The sequence below is a fragment of the Sander lucioperca genome, chromosome 13, assembly GCF_008315115.2.
Source record: "Sander lucioperca isolate FBNREF2018 chromosome 13, SLUC_FBN_1.2, whole genome shotgun sequence".
Classification (NCBI taxonomy): domain Eukaryota; kingdom Metazoa; phylum Chordata; class Actinopteri; order Perciformes; family Percidae; genus Sander; species Sander lucioperca.
In genome coordinates this window covers 7,235,467-7,259,162 of record NC_050185.1, presented here as the reverse complement: position 1 = coordinate 7,259,162, position 23,696 = coordinate 7,235,467, and the positions used below count along the sequence as shown (strand labels likewise).

Here is a 23,696-nt window from a genome sequence, read left to right as displayed (position 1 = left end):
GTCTTATTTCTGCACTGACAGGTTGACTGTAACAGTCCGTGTGGTGAACATACAAACAAAGACCATAACTTACTTCTGGGCAATTGTTTTTATTTATTCATTTAAAGGAGAAACTTCCACTGAAAAGGTACACATTTCTAGGGTATGTACACATAGTTAGTTTCTTCTATATAAGTTGCCAGTGTTTCCTTCTTATAATTCCTCATAAATGAATCCAAAAGTGCAGAACGACTGAAATTACACAGGCAAAAAGGTGGATAGTAGAAACCCATGTGCTTAACAAACAAGGGCCCCTGTACTTTTCCTGATTCCTACAATGGGGTTGAAACCTGGATAGATCCAAACAAGGGTAACTGAATGTGTTTGTGAGAACATACGGTAAGTAAAGGTGTCAGGATGGACAGACTGTTGATGGTTAGTTACAGTCGGTAGGACATAGCATTGTCTATGGTTAGTGAGTATGAGACCACTTCTATCTATAATCAAAAGTTTAAATAGTTATAAAACAAAAATTAAACAAGAAAAGGTCATTCTTACAAACAGCAATTACTCCTTCCATTCAATTTCAAAAACGATATGTCATATGACCTACAAAAACAAAGAAAACGTGCAATCAATGGCATACTCTTCCCTCTGAAGTGATGACCATGGAGATGACCACATAGCACAGCAGCAACTCTCTCCTTTGTTATTTGTTCCTACTGTAGTTTTGGAGTTAGCTCAGTTCAGGACTGGGCTCAACAATTAACAAATACCAGGTGGCTGCATTCAGTAGTATTTTTATAGTGGTTCACAAAGTCCACGCCCTTCATTTCCTCGCATAGCCTCCTTAAGGCTCCAGCCCTCTTTGACCACGTCCTTGCAGAGCCAACACAGCTGTAGTTGATTTGTTTTATCCCCCACCCCACCCCCCAACCCTTACCCAGCAGAGGTCGCTAAGGAGTCACCATGGCTGCTGTCTGTCTGCTCCTCCTGCAGCTTCCTGTTTCACTGCTATGACACCTGGTCTACTGGCCTCATCTGCACATCTCCAATCTGATGACACAAATACAAAGGAGATTAACAAAGAAACCAACCACCACTCGACACTGACGCATTTAATGGCATGAAAGCTTGAGAGAGGCACCTGGACATGAGGAGGGGCACTGAGGACAAATGTGACTGCACTGGCTATGTCTTCTGCTTTCAAACACTGAAAAGTGGAGAAAATTAGGCATTATTGATGCAACAGCACTGTGATAATTTCACTTCGTGAAATACATCGTGTGACGCTCAGTCAAACGCACACTATTACCTTCATACTTTCATACACTGCAGCTGCTTTCTCTGGATCACTGTTGTGGTGCCGGAAGGCAAACTCAGTCTCCACTATTCCAGGAGATATACACTGCAGGGCAGGCAAATGCATTAGAAATGTACTGCTTGTACACTGACACAACACTTTAAAATGAGATTGGGAAAGCGTAAGGGCATACTGTATGTAGGGTCGTTTATGTGATCCGATATGCGAGCAATAGCACAGGCCAAAGAAAAACCTGCACACTCTGATGATGACAACTAACTTACTGTTGCTCTGATGTGGGTGTTTGCTTCTCGAAGTTCTTGCCGTATCCCCTCAGTCAAAGCAGTCACAGCGTATTTAGTGGCACAGTAGAAATGCTCATCAGCACTAGGCACCATTCGATGCCCACCCATACTGTGACAGGTAGAGGAGGAGAGAGAGATGCATGAGCTAGTGACCACATTTAGTAGCTTCAACCTTGATTCAAACCCAAATTACGGTATTAAATTACTAATCTTACACGACTTGTTGTGTTATTTTAAATGCTTCTACTTGCTCACTTATACATAGGGCTGGGCGATATGGCCTAAAAATAAAATCTCCGATTTTATTTTTTTTAATTCGATTTACGATTTTTTTTCTGATTTTCCCCCCTACATAATAAAGCGACCGCTTCGGTGATTGTTCTCCACCAGATTCATCTTTCCTGTCATATGCGGTGCCTTGTGCAAAGGATTCGGCTACAGTTAGCTGTTTTTTAGCTAAGGTTTGTTGGTCACTGCGGTTTTGTTCGTCTCGGAGAGACTGGCATTTTTCATATTCGGCTGGATGTCTCTGTTTCAGGTGTTGGAATAGGTTTGTGGTGCTGCTGCCTTTGACTGTGATGGGCTTTAGACAAATGTTGCAGCGTGGGGTCTCTTGCTCCACGTCTGTCGCAGCAAACCCATACCAGTTCCAAACAACAGATGATTTTATTCCTTTCTTGGGAACAAACTTCCCACTCTCACCGGTAGCCATGTTGTCGCTTGCTGTTGCTGTTTCATGTGTGCTATGATGTTGTTGTTGTTGTTGTCGCTTGCCATACTGCTATGTGAAACTAACGCTACGGAAGCTCAGGGGAGCCAAAAATGCGCCATTACACAAAAACTCGATTTACTTATTTTTTAAATCGCCCGCGACAAAAAACTCGAATTAATTCATTCAATCGATTTTTCGCCCAGGCCTACTTATACAGCAAGTCGTGTTTATTTGTTGGATCTAATATCATATACAGTGTCTCAATGGGCTTTACGGGCGCAGAACAGTTCCCAAAAATAAACAGTTGAACCAATTAATAGGATTACAATGAGTCCAATATTTCTTCACATTGTTCCAGGTCCAGCAGGGGCAAGGTGGGGCTCACAATGGGCTTTACTTAATGCTTGGCGGATTAAAACCACCTTGAACAAACTGGCTGAGGTATTTTCAGATTAATCTATACAATTGTGCTTAGAATGAAAGGGTTGTCTGTATAGCTTACCTGTTAATATTGATGATGTGGCCATCGTCCACATTCCTCTCCTTCATTGACTTGTACGCCTCACGGGTGCAGATAGACAAGGCTAAGACATTCACCTGCAGGGGAAGTGAAGACAACAATCAATGTCGTTTCCATGTATATATGCACTGCATTTAAATAAGACATGTAGCCACAGTCATGCTGTGTGAAAAAAGTTGATATAATTTGCAGAACTTTAATGTGATTTTGCAATATTTAAAATGCCATATGATTAATCTGTTCAGCTGACTGATGTTCACAGGGTCACTGTGCTGGACCAGCTGAACCTGCTGTTCCTGTCCAGCTTGTGGCCTCTAAGCCGCTCCCATAGTGACACTGATAGACGGCAGGTTAAAGCCAACACAGTGGCAAGATAGGGGGAAGTGGCCAAACAAGGTCAGCATACAGATTAAACACAGGCTAAAAATACACTGCTGTACACATTCATGTGGGCTGCCATGACAACAGATGGACGAGCGTTACGAATGCAGGACTCTGGAGACAGAGACTTTAGGGCGGGGGGGGGGGGGGCTTTCAGTGGTCAAGAGCTCAATGAATCAGAATGTAAGGTCCAAAGAAGAGAAATAGTGCTGGCTTTCATCAGCGGGCCTCTACTGTGCCAGGGCTTCTCCTCAGAGCCAATGAAGCAGCCTCTGTGAGTGGAGGGGGTCTGTGTGTGTGCAGACCCATGTGTCCACACAACACAAGCTCTACAAACACAAGATTTTCACTCGCACCGGGCAACTATTTCATCTCCTCCTTCTGCTTTTTTTTGTTTGAGTGGAACAACCATAAAATCCATATAATTTAAATAAGGGGATAAACGTGAGGGAATAATTCCAGCCGTCCCAATTCTAAATAAGCACAACGTTTCTCTCTCGCTTGTTTCAGCACAAGCATTTATATTTGCGTGTCTATGATCCACCCACGTCGATCATGTTCCTCCAGCCCTCTGTCTTTCCGCTGAGCAAGGGCTCATTGTGGGCCAGCCCGGCATTGTTGATGCATACGTCCACGCCCTTGTGCAGCGTCTTGATTGCTGAAAACATGGACAGGATCTCCTCCTCGTTGGACAGGTCACACTTGTAAGGGATCAGTGTGCCACTGTAGCCTGCACTCTGACATTCTGCTGCCAGCTTCTGAAAAACACAAATCAGACCCAATTTAACAAACATTCAGATTTGTTAGAGGATAGTAAACACAAAAATGTGAACACTTTAAGTTGCCATAAACTGATTATCAGAACTGAGGCACTGCTGGTTAAGAGCTAGAAATGATTAACCTGTAGTACCATAATTAAGACAGAGTGCCATGATACGCACCCTACCCACTCAGACACTGAGAGAGCATTGAGAACATGCAGCCATAAAATCAACACCGCATCAGTTGAGGGCAAGAGGTAACCTGACAGCACCAGGGTAGACAAACCCACTCCAGTCTATGTATTTTACCTGATAATAAAAAAGCAGATTCATTTTAAATTCAAATTTCTACCAAAATCCAAATCATGTCCCAGGATTGTGGATGTATAAGAAAAGAAGCAAGCTTTGCACTGATGGGATGCTTCTTCCTTTCGGGATACAGCTGGGCAGGCAGAGCCTGCTGCAGGATGAGCCAGCTACACTCCAACCAGGTCAGCTGGCTGTCCACCACTGTGGGGTAAATACAAAGTGACACAGATCCCCCTGCCAGGCACAGCTGCACCAGTCACCCGATGTCTCGCTCTGGGTGCCAGTCAGACAGGAGTGGGCGTGGGTGTTAAGGGTCGGGCTAGTGGTAGACAGAGATGATGAGCAACATTTTGTGACAGCATATTTTAGTGTGTTGGTCTTATTCGATACCTGATAGCGTGTGGTTTTTTTCAGTGATCTCAATCAGTGGTTCCCAACCCTTTTTGTCTGATGGACCCCCACATCCCCCTGAGATGAGCTCAAGTAGCCCATCATAGACACCACCTGTCATGTTCCAAATATGTTCTTATGAATGGATTATAAACTGGTCATTTAACACTAATAATTATTATAATCAGGTGGATATTGTTATAATATTTTTACCATACAATTCAAGTTTGCATATGTACTACTACCACTTGTGGCAGAAGCTGGATATTACAACCTTTTATTACTTTTAGCTAACTTTCACCTGTTTATTCTTTACTTTGAGCTAAATATTTTATCTGTTTATTCACAAATTTTAGTTCACTATTTCCTCTGTTTATTTGTTACTTTTAGTTAACTATTTGATCTGTTTATTTGTTCCCCTGGTTGGGAATCACTAACAATATCAACAATCAGCAATACATGTTGGTTTTGGTCTCAGTCCCACAGAAAGAAACAGCAAGGGCTTATTCCAGATGTATCCATCAAAGCACTGGCAGACACACCAACCTCTGCACAACAGACCAGAATTTGGAGCAGGCATGTGACATATTGAGGGTGTGGCCATGAGTATAAAACTCCCAATACGCCTATGAAGCCCCCCCCCCCCCCGAAAAAAAAAGTAGAAACAATTTGGCATGTAATTACATTATAATTGACGATATCTACTAGGGCAATAGTATCTCAGATGGGTTGGGCTGGTCTTTTCATTCCTAGCCAGGCACACAGTTAATAGACTTGTACAAAGCCCAAAACTTTCCAACTATGTCTTTAAGGTCCACAACACATTTAACATCCCTTCTGGGCATGGCTGTTGAGTACTGAAACTTGCTTTACAGGTAGAGCAAAGCATGTTGTAAAGATAGTAAGTATATACTGTATATTCATGTTGAGCATTTTTTTGTGGTGAAACTAATCCCAGAGAAGAGGCAGCACCTGAAATTTGACAGTGACAGTTTACAGCCAGAATATGGATTATGAAGAAAGCAGCAGCAGAAAGTTGCATATGACACGACTACATGTGATGAAAGGTAATCATCATATGTAGTAGTGCAGATCAATGGGACTGTGTTGTGGGATTTTCTGTTAAATGTCTGACATCTGGACACAAGTATTGTACTACAGTATATCTGCTGATTGTGGTAGCTGCTCCTAAAGGAAACCAAGTATACATGTGAAGCCTGCTTTTAATAATCAGGATGAAATTGGACTGAGGGATCATTTGGGGTTTTTTCTAACAAAACCCGTAATAGAGTAAATGCATCCTATCTCACATTTGGAGTGTGCAGATTTCCCTGCTCTTTCTCTAAGCTGTTTAACTGAGATTATCCAGAGAGAAGGAATTACCCGAATTAAGCTGTCAAAATGCTAAAACACTGAAAACACTTGTCTTATCTGAAAAGACTAAACCAGCTCTTTTGCCCGTGTTATACACAGGTGAACCATTCCCTTCTGTCCATTACTTTAAATGTGAAGCTGTGATCGCTGGTCTGTTCAGCTGTCCCTGGAGGGCCAGGCTCAAACATAGAAGTGTGGTTGTAGCCTGGAGCAGGCAAACAGACTGGTGTAGAGGCTCTTCTTTATTCAGAAAGGAGGTTAACATAAAGAGGAAGCTACGCTGGTCTTTTGTTAGAGGGGGAGAATTAGGTGTGTTACTGAGATTTAAGTGGGAGCAGCAGAGCAAACAGGCTGTGATCTTGGTCCAACTACAGGAAGTCTCAGGCTGTGAATCTCTACGTGTGTGTGTGTGTGTGTGTGTGTGTGTGAGAGAGAGAGAGAGTGAGTTCTGGCACCAGCTGTACTGCCTTGGCCAGAACCAGCCCTTATACTGGCCGCGCCAACAGCTAATTTACTGGACTATGAAACTGACTCTTCTAAATTTCTCTTTCAAAATGTAAGTTCAATATGCTTGATTTTTAGTTCCTTTTCATTTTTTCTCCTTTTGTGTTTTTTGTCTCAACGAAATCCCGACTGTCCTGGCTCCCAAATGGTGGAACGAGCTCCCCATCGACATCAGGATGGCCGAAAGCCTACACATCTTCCGCCGAAGGCTAAAACCACATCTCTTCCGACTACACCTCGGATTAAAAAAAAAAAAAGAATTCTTGAACCTGCACTTTCATATGTCTCTTTGTAGCTTTGCCTATTTAAAGCTAATGTATTTGCACTTACTACTTGTTGTCTGGAGTTTGAACCTTCACAGTTGAAAGTACTTAATTGTAAGTCGCTTTGGATAAAAGCGTCAGCTAAATGACATGTAATAATGTAATGTAATAATTGTCGGTAACTGTGTTTTTATTTATGCTGCTGCCTGCCTTGGCCAGGTCTCCCTTGAAAAAAAAAAAAGGATTCTTTAATCTCAATGGGACACTCCTGGTTAAATAAAGGTTAAATAAAGAAAATGGCACTAGAGCACGCTGTCCGACAAATAAGCAACCAGGCCTGAAAATGCAGCAACAACATGGCCGGCAAATGCACTCTACACACGATTCATTCATCACAATCCAAATTGAAACTGGATATCTGCAGGTAAAGCATGTTTGGTGTCACACCTTTTAAGATAGGGATAGAAAATGTGGGTGAGAAAACCACTAAACATATCTCGACGGCAGACACACACACACACAGCGGTGCTGCTAAATGAGCCCTGGGGGAACACAAAATAGAACTGAAAATAAGTATGTTTGAGGGCAAGGTGTACTGGAGGTGCACAGGATACACCCAAATCAAATGCAGCATCAGAATCCAATCAACCAAAATGTAAAAAACACATGACTTTATGTCATTATTGTTCTCTCAAAGCAGCATTCATGTTCTGAACTACTTGGTGTACTTTATTTGATTCGCCATCTTTTTTTTCTGAAAAAATATTTACAAAATTCTAAACGCTTTACATGTACAAACCTATTTTAATATCACTGGCATTATCGGTTACTTGTATATGGATTTGTTCTTGGTTATGGAAGACTGCACACGCGTACAGAGAGCTCTGTAACTCAGATACAATCATTATTTGCTATTACCCAGACAGTCTTGATAAGACCAACACTGAAAGATAAAAACAAATCTTACAAATCAAAAGACAAATTATGTTAAAAGCCTTTCCACGTTACAGTAATGGGTGTACATACACCCACGCAGCACTCTCATGTGTACATGTCTCCATAGTCCCATTTACGGCCAGTAACCCCTGCAGGGGGCTGTTATATAAGCTATACAATGCATTGTCCCACACTATGTTCATCAATCATTCACCCACTCACGTGGAACTGGTGTAAATGGGCCGGCAAAACAACTCGCTACAGAAGAAGGAAAGAGATAAAAATAAAGATGCCAACGCGCTAAAGGCAGACAAGCTCTAAGTGGTGAGCCAGATCAATAGCACAGAAGGCAGCAGCCATGAGCAGAGAGAGCTGAGAAATTTGATTTGTCTCAGGTTGACTCAGGAGGTCTCACAGACAAAAGATGGATTGTGTTATTGGCCACTGTGCCTCATCTTATTCTCTGAAAAGACTTGGTAGGCGGTTAAAAAAAATCTAAAGATGTTATGCAGCCATAATTCTGCCAACAAAACCCCTTCCCTCGTAATCCTTTCTGTCCCATCTCTTAAGTACCTGTGACACACATAACTATTTTGCCTGTCATAACGCATTTTCATCCTCATTACTGAGACTGTTGTCCAGTGATCACAAAAAGTGTGCAGAGGGAGGGAGGAGTAGAGCGAGCGTTGGCAGTCAGAAAGTGAAACACAAGAAGAGTGAGAAAACAAAAACCTGAAGCATGCCGCATTAAAGCTGATTAAAATGCATTTAGATTTCAGTATATTTTACTCTCATAGGTGTGATTGGCAAAGGACAAAAAAGCAGGAAAATATACGGCGCACCCATGACGCTGCGACAGCCCCCTCCCCCCCTCATTTAAAAAAAAAAAATAAACCATTAAATGGCACTTTCTGGAGAGTTTTGTGCAAAGAAATGGAGAAATTGAGTCTTACATGATATGTAGGTATTAGGGCATTTAGCATTTACATTACTGTTAATCAGTCATCACTTGATCACACATTGCATTACCTTGTTATAATATAAATAATAATAGTGCCACATGAAGAGACAGTGCAGCATATGACAGTAGCAACAGCTGAGAAGATTTGGGTCTGTGGTGACCAGGTCCACCTCACACAAACTTCCTTCTCCTATTCTCTCTCCTTACTACCACACCCACACCCACACCCACCCACACCAGCCCACATTACCACGCCCATGCAGCCCCACCCACGGACATTTACGGATTTTTAAACATTTAATGTAACTGGCAAACAATGCTTTCTACTTTTTTAAGAGCACACGTTTATAACAAATTTTTATTTATGCCGTTTGTATGCTGTTACTGTCATTCTCTACAGTATGTAGGTATGTAGTATGTATGTTGTCACTGTCTGTTCAATTGTCCGTATTTCTCTGTTGACACTGTACATATTAAGTTATAACTCTAACTCTGCAATTTAAATGTTTTTTATGGCTGTCTGTGATTATACTTCAGGGTTTTTCCTTGCTCAGAATTTGTCTTTGCGGGAACACACAAAGCAGGGGGGGGGAGGGGGTCTGGGTGTCCTCCCCCAGGAAATTCTGAGGGTAAATGACTTCAATTCCTGCATTCTGATACATTTTTAGGCACCAATTTATGGTAAAAATGTCAATATTTATTGCAAGGAAATCACAAAATTCTGGTGGCAGGTAACAATTCAAAATACAAAATATAATGGAATATTATTATATTCAGTAGTCCAGTAAGGAGGCTTTCACATCCAGGACATGGGCCGGATACAACAACACTTGACCCTAAAGTCCAGTTGTTTGTTGGATTGACTTAGGCTACTTAATCAGTGATGTTGAATATAGCCTAGAGTGTAACGGACCACCACAGTTCATACATACACGTGAACCGCGGATTAATTGCAGAGTTTAATCTACATAGTGTAAAACTACTACGTGAATGGGGCACAGCAGAAAGACGGAGCAGAGCGACGCTGCTTGTTCAGGGTTTTCATGTGTACTCCTATAGGCCTACACTTTGCATCAGGCGTTAAAACCAATTGTACCGAATTAGACTACTATTTAACGCGAGACGTTTTTAACCGGTAATAAAACTGTCTCAATTTAATACTGATGCCGTCAGACGGCCGCGCGGACAGACAGCACAGCAGCGGCTTCTCACTGTACAGCCGGTCCCCCAGAGCAGCATGATCACCGGGAGGGTCCAGCCTGAACCCTGCAAACAGAGATCCCGTTTGAAGGTGACATGATTGATTTTGACTGAACGTCTCAATTTAAGTAACCTCTGATCGGGTCATAGCAAATTAAGTAGCTACACTAAGATTAAGATTAGGTGTTGGTCATTCTCAACACCTTTCTACCCCCCCCCCCACCCACCCACACACACACTTGGACTCTGGACTCTGTGCTGCTGCCAGCCTGTGTAACGTACGTTACTCACCATCGATCGACTGTTAGCTTCAGCTGGCTAACGTTAGCTGTCAACCTCCCGACTAGCTAGTGATCTAGCGAGGATTAGCCCTTCAGACCGCAGTGGACTCTCCATCCAATATCCCGACTTCGTCTACCACAACTGCCGGACTCTTTCAAATACATGTACTCCCTGTCTCCGCCGATCACTTGGTAGCGTTGGTCAGCTGTCAGCTTACGCCAGCTAGCTTCTGTTAGCTTCGACCGACTGACGGCTCGCCCAGCACATCTTTTCGCTGTAGAGCTCTTTTAGCAATGTTTCCCGGCTCAACACTAAGTTAGTGTGGGCCACTACCTTTCTGCACTGCCGAAAATGGTGCTCCTAAAATATTCCTCACTGCAACTTCTCAACGTCATCTGCTACATCGCTTCAGCTTGCATTGCCAACATGCAACAATATTGTCCCGTTGTCGGCTTCAGCTAAGAAGATAGTTCGCCCCCACACGTCCAAAATTCTTATTCAAATAACCTTCCGCAACGATTGCAGGCTCTTTGGTGAAGCTCTGCTTTGAATGAAGTTACATCGTGACAAATTAATGGACCACTTGCGGAGTGATATGAAGACATGAGTCAGAGTATGTTTACCAATACCCCCGACCTGTGCCTTGCGACACCCCAAAAAAAAAGAAAAAAAAGCGGATTTGCATGATTTACGAGAGCTTCATTTTCAGGTCAGAAAAGCCGGATTTCCGGAATTATCCGGAAGAATCACACCCCTTTACTCTATAGGGGGGGAAGAACAGCAGCACAGGCTGGCTCATGCAGGCACCGCTTCAAGGGAGAATCCACCCAATAGATAATTTCACATAAGACTAATTTAGTGTGATTATCTATCAGTGTTCTCACTGAAATGTAAGTAACGCTACGCCCTAAAGCCACAAACCAGTGAGTCAAAACTGTTTAGAGATACCAAGAAATGTCACTAGGAGCTACCCCACAAAATAAATAAGGGAAGGGAAATTCATTTTTCGTTTACGGATTTTGTTTTCTCTGGTCTCTAGCGATGGGCAACTGAAGCCTTACAAAGCTTTGTGGCTTTCTTTCCATTTGTGCCAAAAAAAGATTCGTAGCTTTGAGGCAAAAACAGGGACATCTGGTAGTTTGCAAAACATATAGCAGCCCTTCAAGACGGGCCCAAGCACTACACCTATCTGATTTGAATAGTTTGTCTCATATGTGTGCAATAAAAGATCAACATGCCCTGCGTGTTGTTATTAAATCTGTAACACTTTCGATCAGAAGTGCTGTATTAAATGTAGATGTATTGTGCAATATCTTACAGTAAATTAATTCATGCAACGTCTAAAGAGCCTACACTTTTTGCTGACACATGACCTTAATGTACCTTATTGGCTCGGTGTCACTGTGGGCTCACATGCTCTAACTTAATGGTTGATATTTATCTAACATTTATTTATTACAATATAACATTATTATTTTAGTATTTAGCGTACATCTCCATATATCTCAGTTATTTTAGCATAGTAACAGTTTAGCAGAAAGTGCTTTCCGAAGCACCAGTGACATTTTGGTGGTGGTGGTATTCCTCATTTGAAACAAGCTCCAACACACTGTATTGAAGTCGCCCATATCTACTGGTCTGTAAAGAACACATCTAGTTGAGACACTTTATTCTGCTAAGCCCTCACTCATTATCCATCTGAACTAGTACAAACTAACTAAAAATAGACTCTCTCAAGTTTAGCCTGAGAACAATTATACCGTGTGTAGGGTCAAAGGTGATATTAGGCTGTATAATAGCATTGCTGCAGGCTAGAGGAGATTGTTGAGTGATTTTTTTCTTCTCCACAAACCAAAAAGGTCTAAAGGTCGGAAAGGGCAGTTTTACAGCACTTCCTTCATCAAGACAAACAGATAAGAAAAATACTCTTTATTAGTAACTACACTCATTAACAGACTTCCTCCAATCAGGAGGTAAACGTAAAGAACTTTAAACCTAAACACTAAGGGTGGGTTAAAATAAATGATTCTCCAATTGGGTAATCTGATATTAATTAATAAATCAATCTTTTAATATACTGTATGCCTTTTCACCATGGATGGGCTATACTGTGTTGATGACTGCTGTAGTTTGTCAATGACTGACATGTTAGTCCTGTTAAGTAAAAACTTTTTGGGGGGGTTAATTCTTAATGTAAACATTAACCTGGAGCATTATAAAAAAATAGGTGGTTGCTTCTTGCTTGTACAATTTACAGCATCATTTCTCTGAGAATCTCTTTTATATCCAAGCAAAAGTGTTATTGTTAACAGAAATTTCACTAACCTAACTGACGTTGAATCGGAAATGTAATCGAATCGGGACCTAGTGAATCGGAATTAAATCGACTCGGGAAATCATTGGCGATACCCAGCCCTACTAAACATGGTTGATGAGTAAATACCTACTCAGTTGTCATGTACTTGTAATCTGCAATAAAAACAACATGACAACGGAGTATGTGGCCCAAATGAAAAAAAGCTTTTATAACCTTGATAGACTGGGTAGACAGAGCCGGCAGCCAGGTGTTGTGTAACAGACAGGTGCAACCAGTGTGGTGGCATTTTATTTTCCCAAACAAAGTGATACAAATAAGAGGCAGCATCACATCTTTATTTCAAATAAGACATTAAACAGTACGAGGATGGCATTTCTGTCAGCGATACTTCAATACTGGATTAACTACAAAGAGAGAGAGAGAGCAGCCTTTCGTCACATATTCACAAGGGCATCATATGATAAAAATGTCTCTCCAGTGCTCTTGTTTGTAGTTGAAACATGCTGAGAGGTGAAGCCTTCCTGTAGTTAACCAGCATGCATCATGTGTCTCCTCCATCTCATGTGAGGAGTTATTCCTGCACCTGATGCCGGCCATCGGTACAACTACTTTTCTCTCTCATCACAAGCCATTGCTGGTTCTAGCTATGAGCCAAGTCATTATGCATGCTAAGTTTATGATAACTTGAGCCCAGAGTAGACAACAAAAACAGACATAGGAGAGTCTCATGGAGACGGTGTTGATCTGATGCATCCAAAATGAAAACCTTTCAAACTGGGCCAGCCTCAGTTGGGTCTATTCAGCATGTTCAGCTTTTTAGAGTAGCCATAAAATGTTTCCAAAATCAAACAAACACCCAGCAACAAATCCAATTTCGCTGCTGTCAAAGCCAAAGCAATCCAATGTGCATTCTTTCTCATCAACCCCCCCCCCCCCCATTTTTGGAAATACTGAACTTAGCGAACTCAGGTTGCCTCTGTGTTGTAGATTTATAAAATGCTTTCACCGCACAGGTTTCTTTCTTTTGCACTCTGCTTTCTCTGCCACAAAAATATACATACAATAACAAGTGCTGGCCTGCTTCTGCAGATGCACTTAGTGTTTACGTGATGTCTTCCTCCCTTGCACATCAGGCCTCCTCATACACACAATCTCATAGACTGTACAAAAGTAAAAGAGCTTTCCAGCAAGTCTTCAACAGCACAGGACAGGACAGGAAGCCCACCCCCCACCTATCATAGCAGGAGGCCCGGGGAGGGAATGTCAATGCCAGTAAACCTTACACCTTGAAATATGACAAGCACAGAGAGGACAGCGCAGCGGTGGTGCATGGGAAATGGCTCATAGGGGTCACTGAGCTGTCTAGACCAATCCAGTCTGGATCATCGACAGTACATTTCCAGGATAATTGGCTCACATCCGGCGCTGCCAGATGTTCCGCCAATGCCGGTCTTAAACTCTGTTCGCTTTGGGAAACAACAACCTTCGAGCCAGCAAGCTACACGCTGAAATTTTTTAAAAGTTTTTAAGAAAAATGTGGATCGTGCAACAAGGAAAGCTTGCTTTGATCGTAAAGATGTACAAAGAGTGTTTAACGTTACAGCATTTACTATCTAACTGGGACGTATTGGGACTGATTGTGGCAGGATCGCTATGGCCGAAGTAGCGTTACACACTGCAATACACTGGTATTACATTTAACCATGTATCTAGCTAATTTAAATAGCTCACATTACTGTATTGTGTGAACAGTTAACTTTGTTTAATATTGTATGTGGCGTTTCCTTTTGCATGGTGCAAATGTTCCAACAAAACCAGTTCCTTCCCGAGGCCATTTTGCAGAGCCACCGTCTCTGCGTCTGGAGCTTAGTGCCACCCAAGATGATTGTGATTAGTTTAAAGAAATGCAAACAACCCCGAGAGTTCTTTTCTCCTATCCTGGAATGTATGTGTGGTAGAGCAAGACCGGTCTGGCAATGTCGAGACCCAAGTGATTTAGTATGTCATTAAAAACACTCCTGACATGCGATGAGAAGAAATTGTGTGAAATGTGTTTTTACACTATTGTGGTAATACAGGTCTGAGAAAACTTACTTGCTAGTGAATTACGGACAAAGTCGCAGTTATATATACACTGTATATAACAGTCAGAATAAATGAATAAAATTGAGGTGTTAATATCAGATTCCACCTGCTCTTGAGGGGGTAACAATCCATAAATTTTTGCATGCAAATGCCTTCCACAGAATGCATGTACGCCTGTCAACTTGGAATAGATGGTAAGGGTTCTAACTAATTTCAATGTGAAAATAGTACTGACGTCAGTCGTGTTTGCACACTTGGGAGTGTGATACAGCAAAAAGCACAATGTTAGAACATGACTGGACTATTCATACTGTATTTAATGTTCAAAGGCTAAATGGGGTTTTACGATACTGAACAACCATCTAACCCTCCATTTTGCACATCACACATATCACTAAAATTACAAAACACGAAGACCAAATAAGAAACTATAAAAAGAAGAATCAGGACACAGACTAAAAGGGATAGAAACACAAAGTGAGGCAGAGGGTATGAGACAAAGAGAGTAAAGCTGTCTGACCTGACCCACTTCAAATCCTTTTCGGGAGTGAAATCTATTCACTGTGAAATAACAGGACGGGCTGTCTAGACACAACCTACTGGAGGTGGTTGAGACAGCGTCAGATATGCAGACAGAGAGAGAGACACTGATTTACTTTTATTGTGTCACCTCAGCTTTTGAAGCATGACTGAGCACCTTTTACCTCCTTCAGAACGGGCAACTAACTTAAATTAACCTTTTGGCTCACCTGCCAAGGGCTTTGAGTTCTAAGTGTAGTGTTTTAGTGTAGAGGCTACTGCTTTGTGCAGAGCGGCATTAACAGGCAGCCAATCAGAAGTCTGTTTGATACAAGCCCACAGGGGAAAAAGTGTGTTGGTCAGCTTTGACAAAGTCTTAAAACAGGCAAAGACCAGAAACTGAATATAAGCAATGTATTCAAATGTTCATATCTTAAAAGGCCATCAGCACTGAATGTCCAGATTTGGGGAAAGAAATCATCTGTCTATTACTTGTGGTCCTGTTTTGGGTTTTCTTATTCCATGTTTTTCCTTTATTGCTGAGCACAATACTTTAACATAAATGGTCTTCTATGGACTTATCTTATACAGAATCTCTTCTCAATCTCTTGCTAGCACAGTCTCTCTGTATGCCTGTTTCGCACTAAAAACCCACAAACTGTTGGCTAAATTTATCTGATCTAAAATTGCAGCAGCCAAAGCTTTGGATTTTGACAGTTGCCTCTATTGTGGGGAGCCTCAAAGCACCCAGGAAATGTCAGTTTTACTTTAGCAGTTTTAAATAGATGTACAATACAAACAGATTTATTACCTTAAAGCAGATGTTCTTTCTGCATTTAGCCTGGGTTAAAACAAATGTGACTACTTGCATGCAGCAAGTTTAGAAAAGTAATTTGGCCGTGTAAAAAGCACATTTTAAATGAATACCATTAAAGCACTGAATCTTTCAGAGACATGTTGACCAGAGACATTGACCACTGACAGAGAAGAATGAAGAATTAGGTATTGATGGTTCTTGTCGGCCTGTATAAACTATCCTTTCCAGGAATCATTGAATGTATAGGCGACCATTGAATTTGATTGATTACTTGATAAACCCCACCCCATACCAACCTCTGCCTCTCCTCCCTCGGAGCAACAGCAGCACTGACACTAATCTCCTCTACACGCCCTGACCTGCATATAATGCAAAAACATTTAAGTGCAACTTATGGATACCTTACATCAAAAAAGTGTAGGCATGCACGTAATGACAGTCATATTAGCAAACAGGTTATGTGAGATTTAGATAGCAGACTGAAATTTGTAAATTTCATTTACAATTCAACACCTTTCATTTGTGAAATCAAGTTTTGCAAATGCATATAAAATCACTGTCATCTAAATTCAAAACAGCATTATTGAAGTTCCGTACCAAATGTGGTAAATGAAAATAAATGAATATAAATCTTAAATCTAATATTTGTGTTTTAAATGAGGGATTACTTGACTTGTGGTGATCAGCAACTGAAGTTCGTACTTCCACTGTCTGGATCAACATGTACATTTCGCTCACCTTCTACTCTCTGTGTGTTACCGTTCTCAAAATCCCTTCGCCACGGGAAACAACATCAACAAACTTCGAGCTAGCAAGCCACATGCTATAAATGCCACGTTTTGAAGAAAATTTGGATCGTGCAACAAGGCAGGCCTGCTTGGTTCTTTCGGAGAATGATTGTAATGCAATACACTGGTAAGAGCAAATTACGTTTAACTATGTATCCACCTAAATAGCTAAGCTCACGTTACTGTATTGCGTCAGACTGATCTCATTAAGTGGCGTATGTATGACATGCCAATTCGTATGCCATTTTGGCGTGTTATCAAGACGCATACTCGCTTTTTAGCGTGTTTATCAACGCCGTTTGGCCTCCATTGACTTACATTACCTTGCGATTGAGTGTGAATTTAGGCCGTAGCGAGTAGTATGAAAATCTGCGTAGGAAGGTTGGTCGGGGTGGTGGATGGGTCAAACACAGGACTTTCGCCCAGGAGACCGGGGATCGTGTCACATTTCCTAAACTCAACCGTCGCTTTGTTCTTTTCCTAAACCCAACCCCGTTCTTCTTTTCCTAAACCCAACCTGCGTGTCACGTTTCCTAAACCCAACAATAGCTTTCTTCTTTTCCTAAACCCAACCTGTCCGAGGTATACAGCGCTCAAAATGAGTACAGATAACACGCCACTTGGCTTTAGAAAGTGGTGTGTATGTTTATGCAAAGTCATGATATCACGTTGATTGTGTGAACAATTAACTTCATTTAATACTGTATGTGCCGTTTTCTTTTTCGGGGTGCAAATGTTTCACCAAAACAAGTTCCTTCCCGAGACTATTTTGCAGAGCCACCGTCGCTGCATCCTGAGCTCAGCTCTGCCCAAGACGATTGTGATAGGTTTAAAGAAATGCAAACAACCCAGAGCGCTTTTTTTTCCTCCCTTATTTCACAGCGCTGTCTGGCAATGCGAGACTAATACTCCCATAGCTGTGTGTTTACTACTGCATCACCTTGGGTTAGGTACGCATAACAAACCCAACATATGGGCTATGTGGGCCAGATTGCTTTAGAGGACTGAGAAAAAAAAAAAACCCTAATCACTAGTAACTGGATGCCCTCTTCTTCTGAGTCAGACTCAGATGTGAGTTCAGACTTAAAATCCTTCTAATGTGCCATCAGGAACCAGGAACGCTGTATCATATGTTCTGGGCTTGCTCTACGCTCCGTCCATTTTGGTCTGCAATTTTTGATACATACACACAGGTTTTCAATAAAGATGTGGACCCTGATCCTATGATTGGTATTTTTGGGATAGCACCTTTGGGCTCTGAACTCACAACTGCTCAATCGGAAGTACTAGCCTTTTCATCTCTGCTGGCTAGACGACTCATCCTTTTGCACTGCAAATCAGCTAACCCACCGTCATTTGGACGCTGGGTGACCGATGTTATGGCACATCTTAAATTAGAAAGAATGAGATGCTCCCTTGGTGGCTCAGATAAGAAATTTAAAAAAGTGTGGCAGCCCTTTTTAGAACATATAGAAAATAATTTCAGACCTAGAATATAAATGTATATCTATGCCCTGCATCCCCCCTCCCTCTACCTTTTTTTTTTTCCTCCTCTCTCAATATACTTTATTTTATTATTTCTTTGTTGTCATGCATTTTATTTTTCACATCTATTTTGGAAACCTGTGCAAAAACCCAATAAAGATAATTTCAATAAAATCCTTCTAATGTGGCAGAATTCTTACAAACTGAAATTAAATTCTTTAGTGCTTGGTTGTAATGAAAATGTGCATACATATGGCTTTCAATGGCAAAGTTTTGGACTGCACTATCCTATGCAGAGGCCACTTTTAAACCTTTTATAACTGTAAAGAATACATTGTGTGAAGAGAATTCTCTTACAGCGAAATAAAAGCTTTTTCCACTGGGCCTTAAGGGTTTCACAAGAGTTAATGAAAAGCTGTACTGCTGCTACTTGGATGTGTCCCTGTTGTCTCCATTCCTGCACAGAGCCCATGGTGACCACACGTCTCCCTTCAGCTCGCTTCTCCCCCACTTCCAACTCTATAGTCTCACAGACAACAAAACAATACAGCAGCCACAACTCTCTGCTCCGCATTCTCCACGTTTTGTTTAAAAAGAAATCAATCAAATTTGAGTACATGTCTTCCTTTCGTTATTGTTTTATCTGGTCTACTGTAAGTGTGAATATTGCTGTTGGTCAATACTGACCGTAAAAGCTTTACTTCCCCAAGTAAAGAAATAAACACCAAAAGGGAAGTCAAGAACAATTACTTAGTGATAGACACTTAGCAGCATGCCAGCTTTGGTACAACTACAGCAAGAACCCAGTTTACACTGCAGAGATTACAATACTGGCTTTGTCCCTCAACTCACACAGACAACTCTCTAAGGTCTTGTACATGTGATGAAATCTGTTACAGAATGAGAGAGAGATGGAAACCTGTCACTCTACACAACCTGATATTAATCTCTAGTTTGGCCAAATGTTTAGTTAGTTGAGGCTGAGCTTGGGTTTCATACATCATAATCCATAATAAAGAAAGGTTAAACAAGACATAATCATGCTCATTTTCAGGTTCATACCTGTATTTTGGGTTTCTACTAGGACATGTTTACATGCTTTAATGTTAAAAAAAACAACAACATTATTGTCTTATACTGTCTGAAACGCTCCGTTTTAGTGCCTGTCTCTTTAAGCCCCCCTCCTGAAAAGCCCAGTCTGCTCTGATTGGCTCGCGAGAAAAATATGGCAGCAAAGGTGGTGCTCAAGCCGTGGGTGGAGATCAGGCCCCCATGAACAGCGCTCAGCCTTTCCGCTGATTTTGTCCAGTGGCCACTGCAACGGGAAATCCCCCTGCGACCCAGAAAAGATTTTCCCATAGGCCACCATTGAAAGAAAAAAAAAAAAGAGATGTCTGTAAAACTGCTGGCAGGACACCTCGAACTGTAAACAAGATCGGTTATGACTCTTTCTATTCTGAACTGTTAATCCACGGACTTCCCTCGAGCCGAGAAAAGCAATTTAAAAACCTGTGATGTCATCACAATGTTAAGTCTCTGGGCCGAGCGGGAACTCGCCGGCGGGGCCAGCGGGAGAAACACTACTGAGCATATTCAGTGGCCGGAAGTAAACCCGGAAGCTTAGGAACGTTTTTGGTGGACGCGCCACTGAGCAACTCTCATATGAATGGGGCTCCGCCATGAACGTTGTATCCAGGTGTTACAATACATCCATGTGGGAGATACTCAGATGGGGGTGCTGTATATTCCAATTATCCTGCATGTGCTATAGGAAGGGGAACCAAATCTAAATGGCTTGTTGAATCCAATGTTTTCTGATCTTGGCAAGGCAGCCCACAAAAAACTGACTGTGTTTGTGGGTTGGTAGGCACTCCAGATATGTGCACAAGCACTGGAAAGTGAGTTTTTCATGATATGTCCTCTTTAAGAATGCTCTGGCTGTGATGTAGTCAGCTCTTTAATGCTGACTGACATTTGTATTATGTAAAAGAACTATAAAGACTTTAAATGTTGTGACCTTGTTTTCGTCTTCCACAAGTTATAGACGGGGGCTGAACCAAGCTGCTGCCGTTAACTATTGACAGGAAGGTCCATGTGACCAAAGTATGAATGGAGAAAGGATATCTATTGCGCAAATCACACTCACTGTATGCATGTATGGGCATGGGTGTGTGTGTGTGTGTGTGTGTGTGTGTGTGTGTGTGTGTGTGTGTGATCAAGGTGGGGAAAGTGCTTTCATGTAAATACGACCTAATTGAAATATGGAACTCTTTTTTACTCCAGAAAGAAAAAAACTTCGACATACACGCCTGCTTGTAAAATGCTTTCACGACACCATCATCAGCAGAGTTCCTGAAACTGATGTTGGTCTAATGCTCTTGCCAAACTATGTTATTGCAAACTGTAAACAGTGCAGCAGCATAAATGGGTAGAACAGCCACAGTACTGTATGGCATCATCAAGTTTGATGTAAGAAAAAGTACGAATTTTCATGACTGCTACCACAAAATGTAACCTGTGATGTATTATTCACAGTAGTGCATAGTGCATACACACGTGGATGTACTTAGGTGACATTTTACAGTAAAACACCAAAGCATTCAAATGTGACAGTGTTGTTAGCAACCACAGGCCAAGCTACAGTACTCTGCTTTAAGAAATCACAGTCTAAAAGGTGGCTGCATGTAAGCCTTCTGCAGCCCAGTGCTGGAAGCAAGTGTGGGGTGAGGCCTAATTATTGACAAGATAAGCAAGGTGCAGTGCCTTATTGCTTATGATTAGGCAAGAGTTAGTGGGGTGTGGTGGGGTCACTAACACCTGCCCTAGAGGTGGCCTTTGTCTTCCAGTTGATACTTCAAAAATGTATTATTTTTTTAATTACAGCCACGCGTAGGAGGAAATGTCCACAGTCAAGAGAAGAGAGAATTCAGCACACTGACTTTATTGACTTGCAATAAATGTTAATAAAGAAATATTAATAAAGTTTACTGCAAGTATAAGGACAGTGTGTGGGAATTCTCTCTTTCCTTAATTACAGCCATACATTCACTGGTTCAATATGTAGAAGACAAATTCACATGCAGTTCAAACATAATCACCACAGGCACTAATTAATTTCATAGTCATGATTAGAGCAGACAGTACTCAAATAATGACAGGACTTGTCTGTATTATCATAGTGGGTGTGATTTAAGCTCTCCGTTATACAGCTAACTGAGCACTGACCTCAAAAATGTGATGTGTGTCGGATAATGTTTGTTCCAAACCACATTAGAAATTAATATTGCTCTACAAAGTCTAGGTGGGAAAAATCAAATAAAAAAGTATATAACGGTTTGTAAACTGAGATTTATATGGGTTTGGTGGTTGTAAGTCGATTTTCTAAAATATAACAATGGTTACATAAGGTAGAAATTTGGGTCATTTTAATGGGTTAGGAATCAATAGATAGCCTGAAACCTATGACCCGGAAAGACATTCTTATACACATCTAGACAACACTTTATTTACAGTGTCCCAAAAGACTGGGTACACACTGACACTCCTGAAAGACCCACTGGCATCTCTTTGGAAAGGATGGTGAGGTAATTTGACTGTACCTAAACAGACAGTTTATTACTGTAACACTGGCAGTAGGCCTAGATGAAGGATGGCAGGGTGACCCACAGGCTACTGTCCCACATAATGTTGTTAGCAGGTATCTCCCTCGCTGAATTGTCATGTGGCAAGACATACTGAATCCCTGACAGCTCTGTAAATGCTGGCCTGTTGCTGCTGACCCTGTCCTCTGACATTACTGGAGAAGGTCAACCAGAAGAAAGTTAATTTTGCAGTAAGGGTTAATAATAGAGATTATTACAGGTTAGGGGTGTAGTGGGATATGTAGAGTGATGCTGGTGTAGGAGCATCACATTTGCCTCATTTGGTGGGTGGTCCTGTATCATGTGGAAATCCAGGGTACAATAATATCCCTGTAATTTAATATGGGACATCAGTAACAAAAGCTAGTCAGGATTTGGGTCTGGTTTATACCTATTATGAAGCCACAATTCCTATAACGTTAGTCTATCATTTTGGATTTAATATTAGTCAAATATATTATCAATTGTTTAATTATTAGGTTAAATGGGATACTCTTTCTTTAATTAAATTGTTTAACGTTGCCACAACATCATACCTGACTTATTAATTTCAACAAACAAAGCAAAAACGGCTGCGTTACCTAAATATAACAAATGTACAAATCCTGTGTATGTACACATACCGTTAGCTGTAACGTTGGGGCTAAAGGTTTCTAGCCGAAGTTGTAAAGCTAATGTTAGCTAACAGTTAACGGTAGTTAGCTAGTTTGTTGTTGCTCTCACATAGCTAGCTTCTCATATGAGTGAGGCAGACTACTTCCCAACTGTTAATGATAATAAATTAAATGCCCACCTCTATTTTGTCGACACTCCTGGCACAGCCGACAACCCTCATGCCTTGCTGGACCAGTGCCCGGGCTACAGCCGCTCCAATCCCCACCGAGGCTCCGGTCACCAGGGCCACTCTGCCTTTCCACCGCTCCATCTCCACCGTACTGTCTACACCGGTACTGTACACGAAACAACAGCTCCTGCACTGTTCCTCTGTCTGCTTAGTTCAAGCTGTCACAGTTGCAGCTATCAGTATTATGTACGATAATTATGTTCAGATTGAGGGACAGCCTCCTGATTCAGTCTGTGCAGCATCCAGAACAGTGGCGGGCAGTGTGCCTGAGCCCGAATCCATGCGCTCCTCTGGATGAAATATGAAGAGCCTTGTCGTGAGTAAATGTTTGGTTCACGTCACCTCCCACTTTCTTTTTTTAACCCTGGTGCCTGGAGTGCTCTCCGTATGTTGGTTGCTCCGCCTACTGGAAAAAAACTAAAATAACACACTAAGTGTTTGACGTGATACCTCCACGTATTCCCCGTAATCAAAAGCTTTTGGTCAGGAAATGTTGCAAAATAACAGCAGTAAATTAAGTAGTTTGATGTTTTCATTTCATATTAGAAATCAAAACTCACTGAGATACTTCTTACTATAGTACGCTCCAATACCACTAATATTTTAAATATATTTCTTCATAACAATGACACGTGACAATTTAGGATTAAAACAGAAACATATACCGATGACATTTCCACATATTAAGTCAGTATATCATATATTTCACTGTAGCAGACTTATATATATATATATATATATATTTGTTTAATTAAATTCCTACAATGCAGTAGGTCTGGCAATGGAAGAATAGTTAGTTTATCTGAGAACAATGACATTTCCGATATGAAGGTAGCAATAATATATCTATACTTGCGAAAGCATTCACTTACATTTTAAAGGAAACTACACAAAGGATTATAGCTATTCAAATGATCAACGGTGAATAAATAAATAAATTACGGATTATCCAATGATACCCTGATCTATATTCCTCATAACTCCAGTTATATAAAGCCTACATTTGACTCCAGAAATTAC

General features: G+C 41.3%; 1 protein-coding gene across 1 annotated transcript; it reads right to left on the bottom strand.

Annotated features, from left to right (window-relative positions):
• Positions 1-69: 69 nt before the first annotated feature.
• dhrs11a (dehydrogenase/reductase (SDR family) member 11a) lies at positions 70-23,035 on the bottom strand. The gene is made up of 7 exons (XM_031310675.2): positions 22,626-23,035; positions 3,749-3,958; positions 2,802-2,896; positions 1,567-1,696; positions 1,295-1,387; positions 1,127-1,192; positions 70-1,035 (listed from the first exon to the last, which is right to left on the bottom strand). Exons 1-7 carry the CDS (start codon positions 22,755-22,757, stop codon positions 994-996), a joined length of 768 nt encoding a protein of 255 aa, XP_031166535.1. The 5' UTR covers positions 22,758-23,035; the 3' UTR covers positions 70-993.
• Positions 23,036-23,696: the final 661 nt, after the last annotated feature.

Coding starts and splice junctions, on each gene's coding strand:
- dhrs11a (XM_031310675.2), bottom strand. CDS start 22,757: ATGGAGCGGTGGAAAGGCAGAGTGGCCCTGGTGACCGGAGCCTCGGTG. Junction 1,388..1,566: donor ACACCCACATCAGAGCAACA/GTAAGTTAGTTG, acceptor CCTGCCCTGCAG/TGTATATCTCCTGGAATAGT. Junction 1,193..1,294: donor CAGTGTATGAAAGTATGAAG/GTAATAGTGTGC, acceptor TCCACTTTTCAG/TGTTTGAAAGCAGAAGACAT.